Source organism: Protopterus annectens, chromosome 3.part1, assembly GCF_019279795.1.
Source record: "Protopterus annectens isolate FY-2018-M chromosome 3.part1, PAN1.0, whole genome shotgun sequence".
Classification (NCBI taxonomy): domain Eukaryota; kingdom Metazoa; phylum Chordata; order Ceratodontiformes; family Protopteridae; genus Protopterus; species Protopterus annectens.
The window spans coordinates 217,112,155-217,127,703 of record NC_056732.1 but is presented as its reverse complement, the minus strand read 5'-3'; the positions used below and the strand labels follow the sequence as shown (position 1 = coordinate 217,127,703).

General features: G+C 39.7%; 1 protein-coding gene across 1 annotated transcript in view; it reads left to right on the top strand.

Annotated features, from left to right (window-relative positions):
• The window catches only part of DNAJC13 (DnaJ heat shock protein family (Hsp40) member C13), a gene marked incomplete in the record, with an annotated part of 3,140,357 nt that overhangs the window by 2,285,802 nt on the left and 839,006 nt on the right, over positions 1-15,549 (top strand). The window contains 1 exon segment of the mRNA XM_044066722.1: positions 3,278-3,462. Coding sequence (XP_043922657.1) covers positions 3,278-3,462 — 185 coding nt within the window.

Below are 15,549 nucleotides of genomic sequence, written 5' to 3'. Positions count from 1 at the left end.
CTAAGTAACATATTAATTAGGCTGTTTTATGCAAATGCCTCAACCAGAATTACATGACCCTGTTTTAAAATGTTATTCAGTGCAGAAATATATGCTTCTTTAGTTTTTTTCTCCTTCCCCCTCCCCTAGGTTTAGGTAGATTATTTTGCATATGTAGCTGAAATAATACAAGAAACCACAATTATAATTATTGCGAAGTGTTTAAGACATGACAGGATGTTACAAACCCTTTGTTCCAGATACCATTAAACTTATTTATTCACAGCTGCAGTGACATAAAGGAAGGCACCTTTGAGCCATTTAAGCATGCACAGAGAAAAGGGGAGCTTTTCATCATTCATAAGTGTAAGCAGTTGATAAACAGTACCTTTAGTTATCCTGTGTAGTAGAAGGTCTTGCAATAGTGCAGGAAGGAAGGCAGAGTTACTAAAGCCAGTTACAACATTTTCTTTTCTTGGATTTTGTAGACGACAGGTAACTTCTTTTAGAACTTTCTTTTTGGCAAGGCCTATTTAAGTTTTGCAGCATTTTTATTTAAAACACTGTTCAAGGAAAATGTCATCATTCTACCCAGGAGGACATGTGGAATTCAACTTAATTTGCTGCGTTAGTTCTTTGCAAGATAAATTATTTTCCTCCCATCCACTCCATGGATCAATATTTTTTATATAATAAATTAAAACTGTATTGCAAAATAAAGTTTGTCTGAATTGTTAATTATTCATATGATTTCTTTATACAGTAAAGATGTTCCTTAATTGTTTTTGCAAGTTTTGTTCTCAGTCTTGCCCACATAGGATGCATTATTACATGATGCACATAAAGCTTTGTAGGCGCTGTCCCTAGTTTGACAGGATAAAATAACCTGGTATTAAAAGAGTAATAATAATCTGCTACCGCTGTACAGGGGCCTTCATAAATTAAACAAATTTCGCAACTACCACATTTAGACATAAACATAATAGATGTAACACTATTTGATAGTACTGTTCTAAAACGTTCTCTAAATAGTAACTATTTTTATGTATCAAAATCAGTCTCGCCCCAAAACATTATGCAAATTCTGTGAATTGAATGCCATTCTCCAATTTTGTAACTAAAACTCTTAAAATACTTTAACATTTGAATTATATGTTCAAAGCATAGATTAGTTAAATCATTTATACGTAATGGGTCCTTCCTTAGGCTGTAATTTCTTAGTTGTTAAAGATTTAGAAAGAATGGAGGATATTTTATCTGCCTAAGAAAAGATACATTCCATCAGAGGTGTCGCTGCATGTTTCATACGTCTTGGGAGTAAGTCCATGGTTTACATCTGTATGGTAGCCATTTTATCTGTGCGCAAGTATATGTAGCCCTGCCACATGGGCTTAATTTTCTTGATTAAGACTTGTTTTGGCTGAGCTAGTATGCAGGACATTTTTCGTGGTACATAACCTTGTGTTTGTTTTGTTACCTGCATTTCTTTGAGTGCTACTACATGAGAGCCTTTCCATCAAGGTTCATTTTCAGAGGGAACCTTAGTGTGAAGAAGGGATGGGTTTCTCAATACTGCTTATGTTTCTAAAACTTGAAGAAAGCCCTCTGCAGTGAGTTAATGTACTGCTTTTATTCCACCTTTTCCTTTCCACCCTTTATTAGTGCTGCAGTCCTCCTTACAGTGGTCTTGAAAAGCCCTAAAACTCTCTAATTGCTATTTTGAGTCCATGTTTCATTTCATCTCAGTCACTAGCTATCCCTTCTGAAGTATTTTTTGTCTTCCCTAATAATTCTCAAGTACATTCTACTACCCATTCCTTGAATTTTTCTCTAAATAACAGGTAGGGAAGCACCAGTGTTTAATTTTTGCTTATCCTGCATTTTTATCTTCGTTTTAACATTAAATGATCTGAGCTAATTATTGTGTGTGTGTTGAAGCTTTCAATTAAATGCACATGTTCCTGTGAAATATATTTTCTATCCAATCTAATTCAGCTATTGTATGTTAGTGAATATGTAAATTCTGTCCAAGTTCCTACTACTGAATTCACGTCTTCCATACCAGATATTTTCAGCCTTTTCTTCAGAAATTTACTCTGTTTTGTTATTTTCTCTCTCCTAGGTCCCCCAGTGCATCTTCACTATTGGAAATCAAGTTCCAGTCTCTATATTTAAGTAATACTACTTGCTGGAAGCTTATTTTCACCAAACATTTTTTTAAGCTCCATAATAGCAGTTTTTGGTAATTTAAATACATGCATCATAATAGTCCTTTGCCAGTAGCCCCTTAATACAACAAATCCATTATATTGTATTTTTTTCCTCTTCTGTCTTATTGGAGTCATTTTACTATTTGTCCCTGGTAATCTGAAGGAATGTCCATCTTGAATTCCTTTCCTTATCACTTTCACATGCTCATTTATTTTCAAATGCATCTCTTGTAGCTCTGCTGTTTAAGCACTTCATTTCTTAGCATTATTCAATGCTCATTCCTTTTTCTTCATACCTGTAAGGTCATTTACATTCCAAGATAATATGGATGGAGTAGCCATTTTGCATACACTAATGTTAGGCAGGCTGGTCTTTTATGCAGTTTTCTTTTCATCTCAGAACATGTTTCACATTTTTCAGACTTTTTGCTTTAATGAAAAAGGACTGGGAAGAGCTTTTGAAAAAAAGCGAGTTTTACCCATCCACCTGTCTGTTGTAGAGAGCTCAGATGAAGATCTGCAGTTATGGTGAATGCTTTTATATTGCTTCTTTATAATCAGTACCTATGTAGCTAATCTTTTTACCTACTTGGAGTCAAATTCCTTGTACTTACTTGGGAGAGACTTTAGAATGATGTTTGTTTTCTGTTGCTGTACATTAATGTACCATTGTACATTACACGTTGCATTCTCGTTTAACTGTGTTTTTAGTTGCTATTGCACTTGTTTTTGGGCAGACCATGGCTCACTGATTAAGATTTCTACCTCCCAGACCCAGTGCCCAGGGGTTCAGCCTTGTCTTCTACTCATCACGTGGAGTTCACATGTTATCTCCTTGTATGTTTGGGTTTTCTTGTGGTATTTCAGTTTCCTCCCACCTTCCAAAAATGTCTTGACTGACTTCATTAAACTGACCAAGTGTGGTATATGTCTTGCTACTTTTACCCGTGGTGTAGTGGTTCAGGTTGTGGTTGGAAAGGGTTTGAAAAAGACCATTTCAGTTGCCTAGTTAAGTAAATTAAATTAGAAATTTATGACAACCAGCTTAGTTACAATGTTACCTACATCAGTTGTTCTATGTATTTCAGAGCTCCAGCCTTACAAATATGCCGGTTACCCCATGCTTATCAAGACCATCACCATGGAAACCTCCGATGACCAGCTGTTTTCAAAAGCTTCTCCTCTTCTACCAGCAGCTACTGAATTGGCGTTCCATACAGTCAACTGCTCAGCACTTAATGCAGAGGAGCTGAGACGAGAAAATGGAATAGAGGTACTTGTGCTTGAACCGAACTTTTTTAAACTGAGAGGTAGAAATCAGCCCATTTTTAAGCATCTGCATGAAATTTAAACTTGACATTGAGGCTTCTTTTATTACATGAATCTTCTAGGAATCAGTGCTCATCGTTTTTGATAGATCTGAAGCTTAAAGCAAGAGGACTCGCAGGAGATGGTTTTGCAGGGACATTTGATACTGATGGCATCTGCATACCTCTTGTGGTATATCCTTCACCTCCTAGTAAGTGTTGTTAGCTCCCCATCCATCTCATCCTTCCCACAACTGGAGAGTGTGTGGGAACACAGCACCCAAGTTCCTCATTACCATCAATCGTCCATATACTTCATGTTTTTTTTTTTGGCAGTGGCATTCTAAATAGTTAATGTACTGTTTCTGTAAAGTCTGAGTTTAAGGTGAACACAGCAAAAAGCAAAATGACACTTTTCAGACCTGCATTGTTGGCCGCAAAGAAGATGGATGATAATGAGTGACCCTGAAGTGAATGTGTGACACATTTCTAGTATTGACTGTTGTCTTTGTCCTCATGATTTATTGTTTTATTTGATTATCTTACTCGCTGACTCCTGACTCTCAGCTCCCTGTGATTTTTTGGCCCATCCATTCCTCTCTGGTCAAAATCCTTTACCAGTCTATTCATTGTCTGAGAGGTGAATGCTTCTTGCAGAGACATTATGCTGGCAGCTGACCGGGCTTTCTTTTTTGCCCTAACCCTATCACTTGTTACTGAAGTGAACACTTCTGCCACCTGGGCCCTAACTATGCCTTCACCCAAAGTGTGTGTGCTTCCACACACTCGCTGTGGAAGACTACCATCACTGGCTTGGCTAAACAAAGCTCACATCCTTGGTGTATGACTTTTTCACTGCCTTCAGAACAAACCTCTACATGGTCGTGAACAACTGACTGGAATCTCACCAGTCCCTTTCCCACAGGAGGGATGAGCGTCCCTCTCAGAGCTGTTGAAGAACTCCATCTGCTAGTCAAACCTAAGATCTAATGTTACTTTTTCCATCTGGATTCAGTCTGTGGTTATCGAATGAAAGACCATCACATTCCATAGATTTCATCCCATCAAGGTCTGCCTCCTGCCAAGGTGTTTTCTTTTCTAGCTTTTAGCTTATTTTTTTTTACTAGGTCCTCTACTCTGTTTTGTTTCTGCATTGTTAGATAGCTGATATAGTGTTGTAGGGTAGCGTACTTTGTGGTTTAAGTAGCTTTGTTAGGTTTTTACATTAGGGTTCTGTTAGTGGTTTTTGCCCACCTTGTATGTAGCTGTAGTTGTTTAGGATTTTGTAGTGCATTTTGTAAGTGTGTTAACCCTGTTTTTCTTCATTGTTGCTGTGGTGTGTTGTCTTTCTTTTGTAGGTATAGCATGGATAAGAGTTTCAAGAAATGTGTGGACTGTGGGCACAGACCTCCTCTCCTAGGATGCACATAGGTTCATAGGTTGGTACTAGGTTATTGGCCCTAGGGGCCTATACAAGTCCAGCCATAACAATTCCCTGGCTATTTCTTCCCACAATATTTACTTCCCTGGACCTCTGTCTAGCAGGGAGACTGACATGATCCCTGGGGTGAATTTCCTATCTCCCATCCAGTCATCAAGGTTCCTTTTGAAGAGGGCCAAAGAGGTGCTCTGCTTGACATGTATGAGCAGTCTGTTCCAGAGTCCGGGGAGTCTCTGGGTCATTTTAGGGGCTTGCCCACCTGGCTTCCCCTTGCTGGTTCTGCGGGATGGGGTTCAGCACTTGTGCTATGAACAGCAGGAGGGCCAAACTGGTTCTCAAAGGGCTCTTTCCAACTGGTGAGTCCACTGTTTTATCATCCAACAAGGAGGATAAGTCAGATTGTGGTCATTAGAGCTCCAAGGACCCAAGGCTGCTAAGGGGGATGGAAAATGTTTAGCTCCCTCTGCTGTTTCTACTGCTGCATCAGATCCAAAGGTCCCAAGACCTCAGTTCCCCTGATGCCATTGGCTCCAACTCCTCAGAGCTGGTCATCTTTGGCATCAGTTGTGGGGAAGGGCCCCATCTCCTTCCATCAGTGTTCTGAGCCCCTTCCTATCAAAGGCTGCTGCATCACGCAGGACCTTTCCACCCTTCTGTCCATCTTACCCCACTGTTGTCCTCATAAGATTCATTCCCGTTTCTGTTTTTTCTAGTTTGTATCTTGTCATTGAAGCCCTTGTCCAACAACTGAGTCTCTAAGCTTCCTTCTGTGGCTTTTTTGGCTCATTTGCCCTGGTTGGTTGGGAGTTTAGGATATGCGGAGTTACAACAGTTTATGCAGTCCATTTTACAAGTGCAGATGCAATTGGGACTAATTAGTTTAACTTTGGACCCTTAATCCACAGAGTCTGCTTCATTACACTGATTTTGTCCCTCAGGCCTGTTGCCTCTGAGGTTGTTTGAGCCAAGTGCTTTCCCTCCCTTAGGGTCAAATCCTATGGTTTGTCCAATTTTGGCACTGATCCCTATCTTTGTTTCCTTTACTCTGGCCACACCAGACAGGTGGAGCTTGGAGCCAGGATTTCCCTCCTGGATTTTCCAGGGCTGGAGGTTTTGCACAAGAGGTGGTGCCAGAGGAAGCACCTGGACTTCAAAGAAGAATCCCTCAATGAGGATACTTATCTTGAGGAGGGAGAGGGGTGCCCAAAATCTCCATGAGGACTACTCTTTTGACTACAATTTGGAGTTGCTTTGCCACCACAGGGGATGGATTGTCAAAGCCCCATCTCCTGAGGAGTCTGTTTTTCCTGGAGGCTCTCAGGGTTGGCCCTTCCATGTCCTGAGTGGCTGCCCCTCTGGATGCTGTTATTGACTTGCGGTCGCAGAGAACATGGAAGGATCCTGATATGGTGGAACAGATCCCAAGTAGCCAGACAAGGTTCTCGTCCCCCCATTCCTCCCCCAGGACAGGCAGCACTGGAGTAATGACCCACCTGTGGATGCTGTTCTGGTGGCAGCAGCCACTAAAAAGGATATCTCTGAAGAGAGTTCCTTCGTTCATCCTTGAATATGGAATCTCCAGCATTGGAAAAACTGAGGAAGTCCTATTACCCCTCAGCTACCTTTGCACTGAGGGCTTTGAGCTGTCTAGCACACTTGACCAGACTTTAGAGTGACATTTTGTCAGAAATGTCAAGTGTAATTGAGGCTTAGCAGACTCAGGAGTCTTAGTTGACTTTGGAGACCCAGATGTTTGATTTGCAGTCCATTGCCAACTTCTCCCTGCATCTACTGTTTAGTGCATCTGATGGCATATCCCGAATCACTGGCATTGGCATTGCCATGCAGCACCGCACTTGGATGAGGCTGTATAACTTTGCAGATTGCTTAAAGATATCCTTTATTAACACCATCTTCGGTGGCTCCTCTCTATTTTGGCTTAGGATAAGGACACATTAATCAGAATTGAGTAGGAGGGGATAGCATAGTCTGCTATGAGTGTGTGTTTTGCTACTGCTCAGCAGACCTTCTCTAGTAGCAAGAAGGGGTGGGGGATGTCTCTCGTTTTAGGAAACCGCAGCAGTTCCAAGATGATTCTATGAGGGTTCCCCCATGGAAGAAGGGTTAACCACAATGGACACTATCCATGCAGCAGGAGTGATCACAGAAATCGGAGTTCTCAAGAGGTTTCTCCAGGAGACCCTTCTCAGTGGCCCTGAAGGGTTGTCCAGCTGTTTATTGCTGAAGGCATTTGATGATCACTTGGCTCTGTACCCAAAAGCTTGGGAGGCCATCACCTTGGATGTATGGGCATTCAGTCCTATCGAGCGGCTATACAGTTCCATTTTTGGATATTCCAAATTTAAATTCCACACATCTCCCAGATGTGCCACCCCAAAGGATGCGGACATCAAAATTCAACGGTTGGTAGAAAATAGAGTTATCCAAGATGTCCCACCAGACCAGCATGGATGCAGGGTCTATTCAAGGTTCTGTGGTTCCTGAGAAGAAGGACCTCAGGCCAGTTTTTGATTTTAGTAGGTTGAACTGCTTTGTCAAGCAGACCAAATTCGAGGTGCTCACGATGCAGTCCATTCTGCTTCTTTTGAGGAAGAATGACTGAATATGCTTGAGTGCCTTTTAAGATGCCTACCATCATATAAATATTGCAAGGCTATCAGGAAAGGTTTCCACAGTTCCAGCTGGGAGCCAGTAATTATCAATTCCAAGAGCTGCCATTAGATCTCACTACCCCCCCCCCCCACACACACACACACCCCGGGTATTCACCAAGTGTATGGCAGCCATGGCAGCATGGCTGCAGGGGTTTCAGGTTTTTCCTTATGTGGATGATGATTCTTGATTGCCTTCACAAGGGTATTGTTGATCAGAGCCAGGGACAACTTACTTCAGCTATGCAGTTCCATGGGAATCAGTCAAATACCAGAAATCCAGTCATTTTCCTGTGTAGTCAACAGAATTTATAAGTTGCTACTCGAACACAGTTTCTCAGATTGCAGGGCTGCCAGTCTCCAGAGTGTTGGTCCTGCAGGGTCTTGCTGTTTTGTTACTCTGATACATGAAACATTTTGTTCTCAGGCTCTTAGGACACATGCTGGCTACCATTTGCTTGGTTCCCCTTGTCAGGTATTGCATGAGGGTTCTGCAGTGGACTTTGGTAGTGCAGTAGCCTTTTTTGACACACCTGATGGACTTTCCAACTGCATTGCCAGATGTGTGACGGATTCCAGTTCCTTGGAATTGGAGTATCCCTTTGTGTCCACTGGGAGACCATTCATTGCCCCCCTCCATTGGGCAGGTGTTTGCTGCACTTCCCTTTGAACCTTATGCTATAATTGACTTGATGTTATCTTGGAAGACCTTATTTTCAATGGCATCTACTTCTGTCAAGCGGGTGTCAGAGTTGCAAGCCCTCTCATCAGTAAATGGTTTTTCATAGAGACAGGGTTTCCCTTCATATGGATCCCTCTTTTCTTTCTAAAATGGCTACAGTGAACAGCTTGAACTATTCTTTTCTCTTACTGTGTTTTTTCCTTAGTTTTCCAACAAAGGTGGAGGGAATACTTGCTACTTTGCCTTGATGTTCACAAACAATTGAAGTTTTATTTGGATAGAACAAAATCTTTCAGGAAGTCTGAACAGTTTTTAATTTTCAAAAGCTTGGTTGATCATGCTACTACCTAAGGTTACGCTGTCCAAGTGTCTGATTGATTGTATTTCTCTTGAGTATAGTTTGGTCCTTCTACTAGAGCTGTGGCTACTTCTGCAGCAGTTTTCACCAGAGGTGGGTTGGATGAGATTTGTGCAGCTACTACTTGGGTGGGTCCTCACACCTTTGAGTCCCACTACAAACTGGACATTCATTTGAGGTCCAGAGCTTCCTTTGGCTCCATCATATTGGGCAGCATTCTTCTGTGAGACCTTCCTAGGGTTTTGCATGGCTGGGGACTCTCTCCCACAGGTTGAATCCAGATGGAAAAAACATTGGATATGAAAGTAATCTACTTACCATGAACAGAGATCCATGTTCTCTCTCTCTGCATCTGGTTCAACATTCCTTCCCTCTGACCTCTTTCCTTTTGGTGAGCCTCTTGACAGTGGGATGACCAAGCTGGGGAAACTTTTCTTCCCTTCTTTGTTGGGATCCTTCATGTCTTTTACCCATGGAGTTTGTGCATTGTCAGTTTGGGCTAGTATGGGGCAAACAAGATGTAAGATAGTCCTGAGGGGCGAGGAATTGTGGGTAGAGGAGGCAGAGCTCACTGGGCTGATGTCTATGGGAATGTGACCAGTGTTGGATCCACTAACCACAGGTTGATCCAGTAGAAAGAAAAAACACAGATCTATAATTATGCTAAGTATGTAATTTTCATTTTTCTAGGGTGTAACAGACTATGTGCGGATGTTCTTCCTGCACTGAATGAGGCAATTAGCATAAAACCCATACTAAAACTGATGCAGTACAAGAGCTAATCATGTATTTGTATTGTATTTGTGATTTTTTTTTTTTTTTTTTATAAATCAGAGTTTTTACACACACAAGTTTTCTAATGTCTCTTCCTCTCTCTCTATGTATATATATATATATATATATATATATATCTGCAGATGTAATGTATATATGTTTTTAACCATGCATCTTTAAATTAATTTGTTTTAAGTTCATGTGCTTTTACAAGTAACTTAGTCATATTTATTTGCTTCTGCACTATAATTTTATATCTTGACATGAAGAAATGTATTCAAAAGCATGTAGCTTGTCAAGCTACATGGTAGTAAAATCCTTTTTTTCATTTTGTTTTCTAGGAAGTAGTCAAGGCTTTATTCTTCTACACAATAGAGCTATATGTTATAATTGCCTGTTACCTTTAAAGGCAGGCAGTGCTCGTTTCCAACCAGACTAATCTCGCTGGACTTTTTTCATGCCTGTTATTGAGATTTATTAATTTATTTATTTTAGCTGAAGTACAGTCTACTCATTCATATTGCCTGTTGAAATACTAGCAGTCCTGATATTGATTCTCATTGTTGGATGGCGACAAACACACACAAGTAGCAGCACTTCATTTTGGTTTTATACTACCATTGAAATCTGCATTTTCTGGCCGTGTTTCATAGAAGTAATTCTGTTTTCCTTTGGCTAAGGTTGGCTTTCTTTGAAAAAGTTCTGGATAGTCTTTGCACTACATGTAATTTTTACTGCATTGTGTAACTTAGTATTGTGGATAGTATTATTGTGTAGTTAATGCAAGCAGATCATTTGACCTTTCTCAGATAGCCATTTAATTTAATTGTTTTGGAACAATTGCAGCTTTTCATCTTATTTCAGAAATGAATTTTGTTCTTCCCTTTGAACATAATTTCTGCTGGTCATTTTGTTCCGGTTTCTGGCAGTGAATATGTTGGTGGTGCTATGCCTTGTACCAAATGAATCCCAGGTTTACCTCCATAATGGTGAATGTCACAATGCCGGACCATTTCCGTGAAACCCATACTGCCGAAACCTCAGAAAGCCAACAAACCATCAAAAGTCGACTGCACCACACCTACAAACAACTGCTAACATGGGTCAAAAAGGAGACAAGATTTTGCGGTTCAGAATATCATCATTCGTGGTTTTGTGAAGATGCAGTTTGGAGTTCATGGAAGCGAGTTCGCCGTTGTGGCCGTTTGCATTATGGAGGTAAACTGAATCCCACGTGGTATTGCCATGATTTATGCTTGTTGTTAAGAAGAATGTGTTCATGCATGTCCAGTTTGTCACTGGAGCATATGTTAGTTCACATTATGATGTATATCGGTATGAATTTTTTATAAACAGCATTGTTAAATCACAGCTAAAACAGCATTACATAAATAGTTAATTCCTTCCTTCCCTTAAACCTCACTCCTTCTGAACACTATTCTGCATGTATTATTTACTGCTATATAATTTCCTCTTTAAGGATCCCACCTGTAGTTCTTTAATCGCCTTTACAACATTCAATTCTTCAGTTGCAGTTGGTTTACATTTTAATTTCCATTTTGTAGAAAATGCTTTTTTGGCAGCCAGTAGCATTAAACTTAATAAGGCCTTATGTCTAGGTAATTCAGAGTCTATGCCCCAGTTCAAAACTGTATTTCCCTTAGTTATAACTATTTGCTTCCCTAACATTTCTAACAAAATACACCGGGGAGAATTTTTTTTAAATCTCCCAACTCTTTACATTCCTGAAACACGTTCCTATTTACTCTTTCCTGTCATACCTCTGGTATTTGCTGTCTACCTGCAGAAACATTCTCTTAGGTCTGCTTGGGGTATAAAAATATGCAAACAGTTGAGCAGAAGTTGCACCTTCTGGACTGTGTTGCATATTTAGGAACCGTCCAGATGTCTGTCCATTGTTCTTTGGTAAATTACCTTTCTAGTCTGTCTTTCCAGTCATTTCTAACCTCCTCTAATTGGTTTTTATATTTATGCAATATTTTATATGCCACACTGTCTCATTTTTTATTAACATCTGCTTCTATTCTAAAGCTAAACATGCTACCATACCTGGTCTTTCCGTTGGCATTCCCTTGTATTTTATTCTGTGCTCATATTTTCAGTCCCTGGTGTAAAATGCCATCTCTAAGCTGTGGACCAAACTTCTGCTTGGCTTGATCCCACTCTGTTAGCTTTCCCTTCCTAGTTATTCACTACCAGTATCTTGGTTCCTTTGCTGTTTTTTTGTCCAACAAACTCCAGTTCCCTCTTGACTATTTTCTTTGCCCATACTTGCAGTCATCCCTATTGGTTAACTATTCATTCCTCATCCCTGTATTGACTTGGTTCTTAAAATATCTTATGTTATTTAATAAATAAAATGTTCTTTGAGTGAATACAGGTTCTTAAGAAAAATAGTATCAAAATCCTGCTGTCTCTTTATTTCTTGAACTGCCCTCTATTTACGTCATCATCCACTTCCACCACTTTGATGTATAGCCTCTTGCTTGTGTTATGTATATGTACATTAACTGTGTACCCCCTAAAATTTCCCTTCATATCAGGTAATCTTAAACTGCTTTATTCCGTTTAGAGAAAAACTTATCTAACTTACCTCTTGCCGTCTTCCCCTCCCAAATGAATTTGTTCAACTTTTTATTAATTAGCATCCGCTACTTCTCCCTTGTTTGATAAAAATATGCCTTACTAATTTGCTCTTTTAATTTACTCTACTTAAAATTAGAGAGAGACTAAAAATATATTATTGTCCATAATCAAGTTTACAGTTTCGCACTGTTTGGTCTCTTCCTGTGAAGCGTTAGCTGCCATAAGAGAACCTTTTTTTTAATCCATACACCTAAATACTTTATCTTATTATCCCCTTAAATATGTGTATTGCTGAACCATTCAATGTGTGGGTATGTAATGTTCAACTTTAGATCACTGTTGCAGTATCCTAAGCTGTTTGGGTTATATCCTTTCCTGGATGCGACCACAGGTCAGTTTTCAAAGCTTCAGGGCACCTTCCAAGTGCCATAACTGTTAGGGGCTCAGCCACATAAGACAGTTTGGGTGCCAAAGTCTTCAGAGATTTCTTGCCCATGAAGAGCACTCCGTTAGTGGACTTTGTGGAACTGATGTTTAGCTAGCAGTCCTTCAAAGGGGTGTAGAAAAGTCCCCCATGGGGGAAAACCTTCCACATATTCATTTTCTAAAGAGTGTGTGTGTGTGTATGAATGTATTAGTTTTTATGATGTGAAAATTACTTTTCAAGAACTGTCATGTTGGGTGGGGGAGTTTTATTCAATGAATGCTTGATTGAGAAAACTGTGTGTAATATGTCTTGTTTTTTAAGTACTGTTTTCTGCATTTTTATGTAGAGTTAGTATGTGAGGAGCAGGACATTGTGCTTTTGGGGAGTGTCACTGGATTTTTTTTTTTTTCAAAATCATTACTCGCCTAGTAGGAGTTGTACTGTCTTTCAGGCTTCTTTTGTTTATACCTTGGAGCAGTTACCAATCTTCTCATTTCTTCCTTCCCCTGTCTGAAAAAAGAGGAGGATCACTAGGGAGTCTTTGGGTGTCTGGCTGGTTTTATCACTGCTTCAGCCATCAAGTGGTGACTCTGCTCTGACTAGAACTGGTTACTTGGACTTCTCATCGATGTCTCTCTGCCCCTGTTGTGTAGCTCCTTTGGATGCCACCAAGGACTGCGAGTAACACACGCCCTCTCCATTTGTAGGATTGTCCTCACTAAGCAATGGAGAGCCACTCTTGTCAGTCTCTGGTTAAGGACCAGGTGAAGGTCTACTGCATAGCCTGGCTAGAGATGCCTGATCCCTAGGGACAGTGCTTCTGCCATGAGTTGGTATTTTTCCAGGAGGCTTTGAGGAAAAGAAAGATAAAAATTAAAATGTGTATCCTCCTGTTTATGGTACTACAGACAGGGAAGACTTGCTGGGATTTGTTAAGGAGTTACTTTCTTATTTTAATATTTATAATTCTTTTTCTTCTTTTACTACAAATACTAAAAGAAAGCATTCCATCTTATTTTTGACACTGATTGTCAATTAGAAGAACAGTGACTGGAGTGGAATGATTTTCTTCAACTATTTCCCCACAAGCTGAAGATTCTGCCTCTGAGGAAGGTGTTACTTCAGATTTCTCTCCAGAAGATCTATCTTTTTCTGAGACCTTAAGAGGTTTTTCAATGGGAATAGAATTATGAGTTGTTACATTTGGATATTCTACATTCTGCAGCTGTCTTGCCTGTTTTATTGGCTTTAGAGGATGTTTTCTTAGCAACTTTCAGAATGCCTGACAGTTTCCTGCTCCTAAGAAGTCTGATGTGTTATACAAAGTATTTCAGACTTCGTCAAATATTTTTTTTTTTTTATTTAACAGTCAAATAACTGCTTACCATCTACAAACAACAAAGGGCTGTTCGGGTCAGTGTAGCTAGAACTTGGAATAAAATTCCTATATCAGTTCGGTCTACCACACACCTTCATCTTTTCAAACCATTACTAAAAGACATTCTGTCTGCATCCTGGCTTTGTTCCTGCTCCTCTTCTGGGGCATAGCTCTCAACACCCTTCATCACCTTTCTTATTCTTCCCTTTAAAGCACTAAATCACTTTAACTTGTTTATCCTCTTCTAATACCGCACTTTATTGTACTTCTTAAACTACTATACCTACTACTACTTCTGTGTCTTTCGGCTTTTCCCGGTTAGGGGTCGCCACAGTGGAACTCCGGGCCGCTAATGATTGGTAGTTGATTTTTACGTACCGAGTTACCAGCTCTGACGCACAACCTTCAACGAAGGTACGCCCATTTACGCATGTCTCCACGCAGAAGACGCTGTAGCTGAGAATCGAACTGGACAGCGTCTTACTGTGAGGCGACAACGCTACTTACTACAACCAAATTACTATTCCGTCACTACTACTGCATTAACACTCATACTTGCTTATACCCTCTAATACACACACTGTTGTATTTCTTAAATTACTCCTACCTGGATTATACACCACCCTTCTATCAGTAAATTCTTAATACAGTGCTGTATATTAGTGTTTGTGAATGTAAGTACAAATGTTTTTATACTGACTACTATACTATATATTCACTAAGGATTTTTGTGTGTGTACTCCACCATAATTTCCCAGCACATAATTTCCTTCCCAAACTTTACACAGTTTAACTATCACAAATAGTAGGAATCTTTTGTATGTAATTAATGCAATTACTATGTCCTTTTTTACTCAAATTCTTTTTATGATAATGTAATTATAGCAAAGACAATGTCCTATTTTTTTCTTTTCAAATTATCTTCTACTCATTCTATGTATCAAGATTGTTTCTTTTACTTGTGTATATATTACTATTGAATTGCAATTATATAATTCTGTGGAGCTTTTCTCCCTGGGCCTCCACTGAAAATGGGCTCTTCTTGGCCCAGTGGACTTTCCCGGTCAACAAATGCAATAAATAAATAAATGTATGCAGTTTAACTGCATTATAAAATTTGATATTGTAAATATTGATTTTATTAAATTTGTTACCTTGGAATTTTTCTCCCCAGGCCTTGCTGAAAAAGAGCACTTGTGCCCAGTTGAACTTTACCAGTAGACAAATGTCAAATTAATCTGTTTTCTGATCCTAAAGCAGATCCTGCATTTATTTCTTTATCTAAAACTTCTGCTGCTAAAGAGATTAAGGCTAACTTATTTCCCTTTGATAAAAGTGGGGAAAGCATGTGCTAGATTTGGAAGGAGTGTATATTCTTCGGACATTTTTATTTTTTAGAATTTTGAACTGGCAGGCACACATACTTTAACAATAACCTATGACTAGGTATTGGTTTCACATGGATGTTGTGTTTTAATCATCAGGGCAAAGCTTGAGTGATCAAAGTCAATCATTGGTAAATCCTGCGAAAACCACATCCAGTCATGGGTTAATTGGGGTCACACACTGACGTTACTTAAGGAAAAAAATTACTTGCTTATTAAATAATTACTTACATTTTCTTTCTTGTGTAGTAGCACTTTAGTGTTCTTCCACAACGTTTCTGTTGTGGGGGTGCCAAATGATGTACTGAACATGTAGCGAGCGTGGTTGT